General features: G+C 63.0%; 1 protein-coding gene across 1 annotated transcript in view; it reads left to right on the top strand.

Moving 5' to 3' along the window:
• The window catches only part of MOV10L1 (Mov10 like RISC complex RNA helicase 1), a 28592-nt gene extending 18633 nt beyond the window's left edge, over window positions 1–9959 (top strand). The window contains exons 14-27 of the mRNA XM_030885670.2: window positions 435–493; window positions 982–1079; window positions 4140–4248; window positions 4729–4907; window positions 5184–5330; window positions 5476–5597; window positions 5896–5995; window positions 6595–6759; window positions 6985–7158; window positions 7258–7407; window positions 8789–8896; window positions 9384–9521; window positions 9596–9687; window positions 9773–9959. Of these exons, the coding sequence (XP_030741530.2) occupies window positions 435–493; window positions 982–1079; window positions 4140–4248; window positions 4729–4907; window positions 5184–5330; window positions 5476–5597; window positions 5896–5995; window positions 6595–6759; window positions 6985–7158; window positions 7258–7407; window positions 8789–8896; window positions 9384–9521; window positions 9596–9687; window positions 9773–9839 (1708 nt within the window). The 3' untranslated portion in view covers window positions 9840–9959. The remainder of the gene's footprint in view (window positions 1–434; window positions 494–981; window positions 1080–4139; window positions 4249–4728; window positions 4908–5183; window positions 5331–5475; window positions 5598–5895; window positions 5996–6594; window positions 6760–6984; window positions 7159–7257; window positions 7408–8788; window positions 8897–9383; window positions 9522–9595; window positions 9688–9772) is intronic.
• Window positions 9960–11069: the final 1110 nt, after the last annotated feature.

Genomic DNA, 11069 nt, shown 5'->3' with positions numbered 1-11069 from the left:
CTTGGCCCCAAAGTCTATTTGTGGTACTCCCTGGGGACTTCGTTGCTCTGTTCCCCTTGCTGTTCTGTTGCACGCTCTTAGTGTTTTGCCTCGGTGTGGTGGGATCAGATTGGGTGGAATTCCCACACTGTGTCTCCAGTGTGGTCCCCTGTAGGGCTCTGGGTCAGTGAGGGACGTCGTGTCTCATAGTGGGGCGGGCCATGTGGTCCTCTCTGTGGACTGGCTGCTCTGAGTGGGAACATCGTCCTCAAGGCCTGGTGGGCCAGGATGTGCTCCACTCTCTCCTCCCCTGCATCTGCTCCCGTGCTCTGATCAGAAACACGGCCCTCTCCTGGAGCAGCTCCTCAATGTCTAACATTTTGCGGAGACCCGAGGTCCCTGTGCTGGTCCTCCTGTGGTTGAGCCAGGGTGACCTTTCGGCATCTCTTTGGCAGGACCACAAGCAGACGGTGCCACTTTGCCCTGGAGCAGGCCCTTCATCTGGGGATCAAAGGTAGTGTGTGCTCCCACCGCCTCGAGCAGTGGTGTGGGCTTCACGTGACAGCACGCTGGATTGGCCATGAGACTGGGGATGCCGTGCCATGGCCAGTGCAGGGGCTGCACACAGAGCAGGAGTCCTGGCTCTGCCGCCCCTCCTCCTAGACCAGCGAATCTCAACCTGGGGTCACCCGATTCATCACAGTGACAAAATGACAGTGATGAAGTAGCAACGGAAATAAGTTTCTATTTGGGGGTCACCACAACATGAAGACCTGGTTAAAAGTCCGCGGCATTTGGAAGGTTGAGAACCACTGTCCTAAAGGGTCCCAGGGTCTGTCCTGAGGAGCCGACAGGGTGGTGGCTTTGTGACCCAAACGGTGTGGCATTTGTATTCTGGGGCAGGAGGGTCCCGTGTGGACAGGGCGGGGGCTCCAGGGCCTTGGTCAGCTGCTGGAGGTTTTCAGTAACGGTTGTGTCCGTTTCCCTTCCCGGTTGTAAAAGTGCTGTTTCCAGAAGAAGTCGTTCTGCAGTCTCCCCAAGTGACCTCGAGTTGGAGTTGCCCACAGAGCCCCAGGGCCGAGGCCCGGCCAGCCCCCAAGGTAGGCCTTGACTGACTTCACCGGCTCCAATCTCAAGTGTGGGTCCTGTGGGATGCTGGGCGCAGGTCGTCTGGGAGCACAGTTGAAGTGGGGCTCACCTCAGGGTTGAGGGGCACTGTGTGGCGTCAATCTGCCGAGGCCTGCAGCTGCAGAGAGCCCGGGGCCGTGAGGACGCACCGCCCTGACCTGCAGGTCTAGCACTGCCTGTGGCCGCTCGTCCTGGGGGCATGCATGCGTGTGTGCAGGAACTTGGAGCGTTCACACCTAGGGCTGGCAGCACCCGCAGTCTCTGCTTGATCACACACATGCTGCACGAGCAGCTCGTTACCTGCCTGGCACAGAGATCCATCTCATGCTGGATCCAGAAATAACCCCTGAGGGTGTGAGTGTGATTGGGGTGGAGGTGGGGGTGGAGACAACCACCAGAGCCTGTCATTCCGGGCTGTTGGAATTTGCTACTATGGGCATGTTTTAAATCTGAGATAGGTATGCTTTAAAGTTTTCTATGTGATATTTAGAAATCCTTTTACCATTTCAACGCTCTAACCCAAAAGTTGTAGAGTGAGCATACAATTGCGAGCAATCATTTAAAAGCCAAAGCCACTCGTCAGAATCCTGCATCGTGGGTGTTGTATTGGTCTCTTTATTCGGGAAATGAAAGCGTGTCTTTACTGGGAGCTGGTGCAGAGCCTCGACCTTCCCATCGTCTCACCCTGAACCTCTGGTGGGACGTGAGCCTCTCTGACCCTGTGGTGGTACATAGGGAGCTCTGCAGAGCCTTCCCACCCGCAACAACATCTCGACCGAGTACGTGAAACCACAGACAGGGACGGGACACCAATGAAGCAACCTCCACTCGCCCTCTGAGCCTGGTTGGGTTCGAGGTCTGGACAGAGGCGTGGGGGCCAGGAAGAACCAATGGAGCTGACGAGACAAGACCCGGAAGGACAGGAGGACAGGACGCCTGAGTTCCTCAGGGCAGCCAGCGTACCAGAGAGGGCAGCACACGGGGCAGTGCTCGGGGCTCTCAGCTGAGTGCTGGCCCGCACGTGTGGCTGAGAAGAACGGTCAAGGGTCAGGCAGAGCGCTGAGGAGGAGCACTGCGGGGCGCAGGCGAAGCTTGATGCTGCTGTGAAGACGGACAGCCTCAGCCCAAAGGGGCTCTGCCACGGCGCTTGTTGGAATGGCCGGTGAGCAAGTGAAGGGGATGGGACCTTTGCAGGAACACTGACTATTCACACCGACACCGCACAGAATCCACTGTTCCTGTTGTCCATAGGCCAGGGGTATGTTGGACTGCCAGCCACAAAGTCAGTGGTTCCAGTCCACCAGCTGCCCCAGGGGAGAACGAGGCTGTCGCTTCTTGTGAGCACGCGTGGTCCGCGAGTCCTGAAGAGCTTCCACCTGCCAGGCAGGCTGCTCTGCACCAGAATGGACCCGAGGGCAGTGGGCTTGGGGTGTCGTCCAGCTGAACAGGAGGTTCTGTAACACAAGCCAGGCGGCTGACACCCTCCAAAAGGGGCGGCCTTGCCCCACTGCTGCCAAGCCAGCCCGACTCCATGACCCTCGGCAGCTTTCCAGGGCTGCGGATCCATTCGGGAGCAGAGGGGAGCCCGTGGGTTTCAACCACCAGCCTAATGCTTACCTGACAGCCCACCAGTGCTCCCTAAATGTGGCCAGCACAGTGACACTGGCCGGCCAGGCCATTAGGACAGTGACTAACACTCCTGCTTGTCCAGGGGCGTGGAGTCCGGAGAACAAAGACCTGATGAAACGGCAAGTGCAGGATAAACAGAAGAGAAGGGCAGTGAACTTGAAGGCCTGGCACTGGGGCGTGCCCAACTCAGAGTGTGCCCAGCCAAACCAAACCACGCCCAGAGCATGCCCAGCCAAACCAAGCTCAGAGCGTGCCTTAGTAACGAGGCCTTGGCAATGGAGCGTACCCAACCCAGAGCGTGCTTCAGGAAGGGCAACGCCAAGCAGCCCACATGCAGTGAGGGCCCCAGAGAGGCGCCACACATGAAGATGATGGGTGGACAGGAGAGGGGCACATGCAGACCTCAAACTCCAACCACTTCAATTAGGATGCCTGCCGTCCAGCACAAAGATTGTGAGAAGGTGCTTGTGGGGAGGCAAGCGCAAAGAGGCACAGCCACCGTGGGTGGGAAGCCATGACCAGTCCTGCCAAAGGTCACCCACAGCACCTGCACGTGGCCCCGCCTCTGAGGGGTGGAGACTGCGAGCTCACAGCAGCCCACAGTCACCAGGGTGGGACAGCCACATGTCCCCCTGTTGGCCATCCATGGAGCGACCTGTCAACGCACAGACTGCTGATCCACACTGCAGCTCAGATGACAGGTGTCATCCAACTTCACAGACAGGAAGGATCCACAGGCCTGGGGGAGTGGGCTGTGCAGGGCCCGATGGAGACGGTGGCCCCCACGCAGTGCATTGTGGAAACAAACACTTCAGACGTAAAATGATGAGCATGAACCCAGCTGCCAGACGCCACCTCCAGACCAGATGGCGATCATAGTTGGAGAGCTTTTTAGGGTAGACTGCTGCGTGCTTCGTGCATGGCTGGGGGTCGCCATGCCGTCAGGTCTCGGGAGCTGCTTCCAGAACCAACATTTCTATGTTGAGGGACATAGAAATGCATTCTTAGAAAGTGACCGGTCACTGAAGAGACAGGTGGCCCAGCTGTTGCTTCCAGCTTGGCCATGGGCAGGAGGCCGCCAGTCCACCGGCCAGCACAAGTCAGCCCTGACCTTGGTGTCTGGGGGAACGTGTCTTGGAGAGCAGGCATGGCCCACCCACCCCCAAGTGGAGAGAGGCTACCCTGCTGAGGTCTACTTGGCTCGGGTGACGGGATGCCTGCGGGCAAGACAGCTGTGCTGTGGCTCCAGCTGCCCTTCCATCATCTGTCCTTAGCGGGACGTGAGCAGGAAGTGCCCCTCTAGCAGCCCTCTCCCGATGCCCTGTCTCACACACCAAGGAGGGCCCAGGGGGCCGCCATGGGTGCAGAGGTACGCTGCCTAAGCTGGACCGTCTCATCTCCAGCCCAGGACCGCTGACACTGGGAAGAAGCCCAGGACACCGCCGGCTGGGGGCCACGTTGGGGCCGAGGGTGCACTGGCAACGGCAGCCTTGACGCCATCTTCAGAGCCCAGTGAGTGGGGAGCCGGTCTGGGAGGGGAGGAGCAGGGCGACTGACTAGCAGCATCCAGTTGGAGGTGCGTGGCCCCCAAAGGAGGCCGGTCTCCCACCAAGGTCCAGGAGCTGCCGCTGCTATGGGGGGAGGGTCCTCCCACAGGGCCACGTGAGCCCCCACTTGTTCTTGCTGGGGATTGGGGCCTTGCCAGCTGTCCCAGCCAGGGGTTCTGTGAGCCCCTCGGAAGGGCAGGCAGGGTCCCTGGTACCTGGAGGACAGCAGTACAGGGAAGCACGGCCCTGGGGTTTGGAGAAGCCGGCCAGTTAAACAGCACCGCAGGGCCTGGGTCCGCTCTGGGCTCAGCTGCTCTGGGGGCGGGGAGGAAGGAGACTGTCTGTTGGAGCCCACAGGGACTGGGGCCTCTGTCCCACGGGGGAAAGTGGGGCGTGTGGCACCAAGCAGGGCGGTGACACCTCTGACTGCGTCACCCTTTGGCAGCAAGCGAAGGCCAGACCCCACAGCTGGGAGGGCGGGGCTTCTTCAACGCAACGCTGAACGAGCACCAGCAGCTGGCGGTGCGGCGCATTCTGAGCGGGGACTGCCGCCCCCTCCCCTACGTTCTCTTCGGGCCACCAGGCACCGGGAAGACGGTGACCATCATCGAGGCGGTGCTGCAGGTGCCAAACTGACCGGCCAGAGGCGGCGGGGCCATGGGTGTGAGGATGTGGGGAGGGGCCTCATCCTTTCAGCCAGCCCGGGGCGGGCTGCAGAACAGTGCCCGCCCTCACGCACACGGTGGGTGTGGGTCCTGGTGCCTGTGATGCAAAGCAGGGTGCCGTACCCCGTGTGCTGAGTTGAGTCGTGAGTGGCTCCTGGGCACGTGGGGCCCTGCCCTACCCGCGTGCTGTGCCCGAGCCTTGGGCGGTGCTCAGGGCCAGGTCTCATGCGGACAGGTGTACTGCGCGCTGCCGGACAGTCGGACCCTCGTGTGCGCCCCCTCCAACAGTGCAGCAGACCTGGTGTGCCTGCGGCTGCATGAGAGCCAGGTGTTGCGGCCCGGCACCATGGTCCGAGTGAACGCCACCTGCCGTTTCGAGGAGGTGAGTGTGGCCGCCACCTCTGCCACCTGAGGGAAGGGGCCTGGATTGGGAAGCCGTGGGGACGGGCCGCAGCTGAGCCACACGAGGGGCAGCCCCGCCGGCCCGCTCAGATGGCCATGTGCTCACGTGGCCACTGCCGTGGCAGACGATCGTGGAGGCCATCAAGGCCTACTGCCGGGACGGGGAGGACATCTGGAAGGCCTCGCGCTTCAGAGTCATCATCACCACGTGCAGCAGCGCCGGACTCTTCTACCAGATTGGGGTCAGGTGAGGGGCCAGGCTGCCCGGGGCACGAACTCAGGACACCCTGCGACCAGGAGGCAGCAGGCCCACACCAGGCCCTGTGGGGGCCGTCCACTCTGCATAGCACGTGGGGGTGGGAGAACCACTGGAGGAGTGCAAAACAGCTTGGGGGTGGAGGCCCCCCACCCCGGGGCTGTCTTGGGCCTGCCCCACATCGGTGTACGCTCACGCCCCGTTCTGGGAGCTGCCCCACCCCGGGCAGGCTTGGCGGCGGTTATAAGGGGCTTAACCAGGACAGCCCCTCATGGCGTCTTTGCCACAGGGTGGGGCACTTCACTCACGTGTTCGTGGACGAGGCAGGGCAGGCGAGTGAGCCCGAGTGTCTGATCCCCTTGGGGCTCATCTCAGACGTCAACGGTCAGGTAAGGGCTGTTGTCAGCCCTGACGTCCACCCGGGACACTGCCTGACTGAGTGAGGGTACCCTGCTCTCCAGCCCCCGGGATCCTCCCCACCTCCCTACCCTGCCAGCGTGTCCTCAGCCCGGGGGCTCACAGCCCTGTCCAGGTGGTCCCCCACTGCCTCTAGTGACTGGGCCACAGGCGGGGCCCTGGGCGAAGAGGACAGGAGTGTGCGTATTCGGAAGCTTTGGGCGAGGGTGACCTTGCCGGCTGCGCTTCCCTAGGAGGGAGGCCAGGGCTGCCCCGGCATGGGAAAAGAGGGACGAGGATCAGGGAGAGGCCTGAGTCATCCTTGTGTAGGGGAGGGGGACAGGGACAGGCCAGGGCACTGTTTCTTGGGTCCCCTGTGTCTCACCGAGGCAAGATGACACCCACCTTGTGGACCCCACCCCCACTCGCACCCTCACAGGGTTCAAGAGGCCCTTCTGCCTCCACCTTGATTCCCCAGCCTGCACCCAGGGGTCCCCAATCGGCCACCTGTCACGGGCCAGGGGCGGAGTGGTCTCTGCTCGAGCTGACCGCAGCCCCAGCCCCTGCCCCCGCCTCTTGGCGCCATCTGCAGATTGTGCTCGCGGGGGACCCCATGCAGCTGGGGCCGGTTATCAAGTCCCGGCTGGCCATGGCCTATGGGCTGAACGTGTCCATGCTGGAGCGGCTGATGTTGAGGTCGGTGTACCTGAGGGATGAGGACGCCTTCGGAGCGTGCGGCGCCTACAACCCCCTGTTGGTGAGCTCGTCTGCGAGCCCCAAGTGCCCACCCCAGGCCCTGTCCGGGCTCCAGCTTAAGCAGGGCACTGGCTGTGGACACACCGAGCTCTGCAGAGGCCTGTCCCTCTAGCTGCAGGTTGGGGGCAGGGCTGGGAGACCGGGGAGGTTGCACCTGGGTGTGTTGCAGGGCAGGGGGTGTGTTGCAAGCTGTGCCGCAACACACACACAAACACACCCCGCCCAGGTGACCAAGCTGGTGAAGAACTACCGCTCACACTCAGCTCTGCTGGCCCTGCCCTCGCGCCTCTTCTACCACCGGGAGCTGGAGGTGTGCTCCGAGCCTGCCGTCGTGAACTCGCTGCTGGGCTGGGAGAAGCTGCCGCGGAAGGATTTCCCACTCATCTTCCACGGCGTGAGGGTAGGCGCCACAGCCCGGCCATACCCCTTGGGCCACACCCACGCCTGCCCGGCCCCAGCCTTGAACCCTGATGGCCGGCTGGCCTCCCTCTGGGTGCAGGGCAGTGAGGCACGGGAAGGCCGGAGCCCGTCCTGGTTCAACCCCGCCGAGGCCGTGCAGGTGATGCGCTACTGCTGCCTGCTCTCCCGCAGCCTCTCCTGTCAGGTGGCTGCCCGCGACATCGGCGTGATCACGCCCTACCGCAAGCAGGTAGGCCTGTGGCCCGGGAAGCTCGGCCCCCCAGGTGGCCACCATGGTCTGCGACACGGCAGCAGGCCTCAACTTTGTTGGGTGCTTGGCCAGTCCAGGCAGTGGCCGCTCTGGTGGCTCGGAGCAGTGTGAGGAGTGGCCCTTCCACCGTCTGCCACTCTGGGCGCTGCCCTCTTTCTTGCAAAGGCCAGGGTCTGTTCTCTCCCCCTCCATCACCCCCACCCCCCACCCAAGTCCCCTCCCTGCAGCGGCCACCAACCAAGGCCTGCTGGACTGGAAGCCACCCCACAGGACAAGGCAGAGCTGCCCTGTGCATTTCCGAGAGCGCCCGGTGGGTTCACACTGCAGACCTGGCAGCCCAGCCTGTCACCATAACATCACCAGGCTCCCTGAGTGGCTGAGGCCTCAGAGCAGGGCTGGGAACGGGAGGTCACGCCCGCCCGGCATGCACCCCTTGGCACAGGAGACCCCTCCCAGCGCCCAGCACAGGCTATAAGGCGGCAACTGCTGCCGCCCTGCTTCATGTCGTTTCAAGTCCGGTCCTTGTTGGGGCTTCTCACATCTCCTTTTAGTTCAGGCCTGACCATGGCCACGGAGATGTGGTCCCGTCTGGGGCTCGCCAAGACCTCAGTCCCCACCCCTAGGCTCTGCACCTGCCTGCCACCGCTCAGCACACCAGCCCTCGGCGCTAGCTCTTGAGAGGCGAATGGATGGCTGGCTTTCTCAGGGGGGCTGGCACTGCCGTTCACATCAACACCCCTCAGGCCCCCGGTGCAGCCGCAGTGCTGGCCCATCTCACTGCGGCTTCACCTGATGCCCACGCCTCCCGGTGACATGTCCAGAACTAGCACGTGCTGGTGGGCAGGCCTTTCTTCCTGGTCTGCTAAGACTTGTGGGTGAGCGAGCCGCTGGCCTCTGGGGGCCTATGCCAGAGCATCCCCCAGCGCAGCCAGATGGGCTGACAGACCCCCGCCCCCGAGGGGTTCACAGCAATTCTGCTCCCTGTGCCTGCCCACAGCCCACATCTCCAAGCTGCTTCTATCGCCCAATGGGAGGCTTGTGTACTGCCCAGCCTCCTGGGGGCCTGCCAGCTACCAAGAAGTGGATCCTGGAACGGCCACCGTCCACAGAGCTGTCAGCCCAGAGCTCCAGGGGTCACTCAAGCCTCCACATTGCCCCCCACTCCTGGTGCCCCCAGCCCCTGCCCCTCCTATGTGAACAGGGGTGCTTGCTCCCCACAGAGACACAGACACTGTCTTCCCAATGGTGAAGTGAGATGTGGATTTTAAAGTAAACTGGCAGGTTTGTTAGCACCTGTTCCCCACTGCCACCGTTGGGCAGCAGCAGGTTTGTAAACCGTCGGGCGGTGTCTGCTCTGAAGGTGGAGAAAATCAAGATCCTGTTGCGGACCGTGGACCTGGCAGACATCAAGGTCGGCTCCGTGGAGGAGTTCCAAGGGCAAGAGTACTTGGCCATCATCATCTCCACCGTAGGTGCCCCCGCGTTCCCACGGTGCCCCTCACACCCCACTGACTTCGTGGGGCAGCGCCGAGTGGGGTGGGGCAGGGTGGGCGGGCATGCATGGACCCCAGCGGTCAGCCCAGCAGTGGCTGCCTAGAGAGGGGCCTTCTCAGGGACATTCAAAGGTCAGGCATGGGCCGGGGCCAAGGAAGAAGCGGCGATAAATGTAGGGTACAGTGCCACGGCAGCTGCGGAGAAATGGGCAGAGCCCACTGTGGGCTCAGTTGGGCTGGGGCTGCCCAGAGCACCGGCCAGTGGATGCCCTGCCCCACCTGCCCTTATTAAACCAGTGACTCGTCTACATCATCTGTCCCAACACTCCACGAGGCAGTGCATGTGAACACAGTTAGGAAAGCAGGCCACCCCAGGCTGACACCACCCCCACCCCACCCCGGGCGGGGCCCCAGGCCCCAGGGGCGGCCCTCACACCCCGTCCCCCACACCTGAGCTCCCAGGTCCGGTCGAACGAAGAGCGGTTTGAGGACGACAGGTTCTTCCTGGGCTTCTTGTCCAACTCGAAGCGCTTCAACGTGGCCATAACCCGCCCCAAGGCGCTGCTCGTTGTGCTGGGGAACCCCCACGTCCTGGTCCGGGTGAGGCCCATAGGGACGGGCAGGGGGCAGGGCGGGCGGAGTCCTGGCGCACACCTCACCAGCTGCCTCCGCAGGATCCCTGTTTCGGGGCACTGCTGGAGTACAGCATCACGAACGGGGTCTACACAGGCTGCGACCTCCCTCCTGAGCTACAGGCTCTGCAGAGGTGAGCTGCCCGGCCCTTGTGGGCACACTGAGGGAGGGGACTGTCCCTGTGCCAACCCCTCGCCAACGCTGCTCCTCATCCTCAGCTATGACCAGACGCCGCCCTGCCTGGCCCCCTGTGTGAAGGAACCTGGGGCCCAGGAGCCCATCTGAGGAGGGATACAGCTGCTACACCCCGACTGACCCCTGAGCGACTGTGACCCTGTGTCTGTCTGTCCCGCCCCAGCTTGTGTCACCAGCAGTCACCTTAATAAAGGTCCCCAAGAAGCTGTGGAGCACTCTCCCACGGTGACTGGTCCCTACTGGCACCTTCTCCGTGCCAGCTGTGCAGGAGGGGTGGAGCACTTGTCTCTGACAGGGCACAGTGGGTGCTCTGGGGCAGGCCCCTCAAGCTGGGTGCCCCCTGAGGCGGCCCTGGTGCACAGGAGGTGATGCCACACTGTCAGAGCAGACCACCAGGGGAGAGGCACTGTCGCGAGGACCCCACAGGCCGCCAGTCTCATCCCCTGGCTGAGGGCCCAGGAAAGGAGGCCGGGAGCTGAGCGTTCCTGCTATGCTACCCTTGCCACCACCCCCCCACTTCCCCCAGGGAAAAGGCAACCCCCTACCCCGTGGGCTCCATCGTCAGCCCCCTCCCTCCACGACCCAAGCACCTCTCAGGGCCCTGGAAGCACCCCAAATCACAGGGCCACCCGCCGTCAGTTCCCAGGTCCCCAGAACCTTCAGACGCTTCACCCCAGCAGGTCCTCATGCCCCTGGAGGGCAGAGGCCCAAGGTCAGTGGGCAGTCACGGGGTCCCTGTGGCCTGCGTGTTTGTAGGTGACAAGGAAAGAGCCCATGGAGAGCCTTCATGGAGGCCTGGACTCCAGAGACCACCCCTGCCTGCACCTCAGACACAGGCTCCCACCCGACTCAGCCCTGCAGAGACAAACCAGGGTCCCAGCTCAGGCACACACACACACCACCCCATACCACACCCTTCCTGGAACAGACGGGCTGAGCTTGGAGCGTCCTGATGAGGCCTGAGAAGGGGGCAGCTTGGGACAGGGCCCCAGAAGCTTCTCCAGCACCCACCTCCGTGCCCTGGGGAGGGGTGAGGAGGAGGTAGAACAGATGGGCTGGGCCCACTGCCATCACAGCACAGCTTGTGTCCGCCCTCTGTCCCCACGCTCTGTGACACACCAAGGACAGTGCCTGTAGGGACACAGTCCAGCAGCCAGGTGTCTGCCTGTGTCTGCATAATGTGGGCCGCTGAAGGCCCATCTGTGCCAGAGGCCCGGACCCCAGCCTTCCAGACCCTGCTGGCAGGGACATGGGGCAGGGCTGTTTGCACCAGTCTCCACACCAACCCAGTCCACCAGCCAGTTGGCACAAGTTCGACCC

Source organism: Echinops telfairi, unplaced genomic scaffold (assembly GCF_000313985.2).
Source record: "Echinops telfairi isolate 266 unplaced genomic scaffold, ASM31398v2 ScPeMD7_2;HRSCAF=8, whole genome shotgun sequence".
In the NCBI taxonomy this organism is placed as follows: domain Eukaryota; kingdom Metazoa; phylum Chordata; class Mammalia; order Afrosoricida; family Tenrecidae; genus Echinops; species Echinops telfairi.
This window is presented reverse-complemented; position numbering and strand designations above follow the sequence as displayed.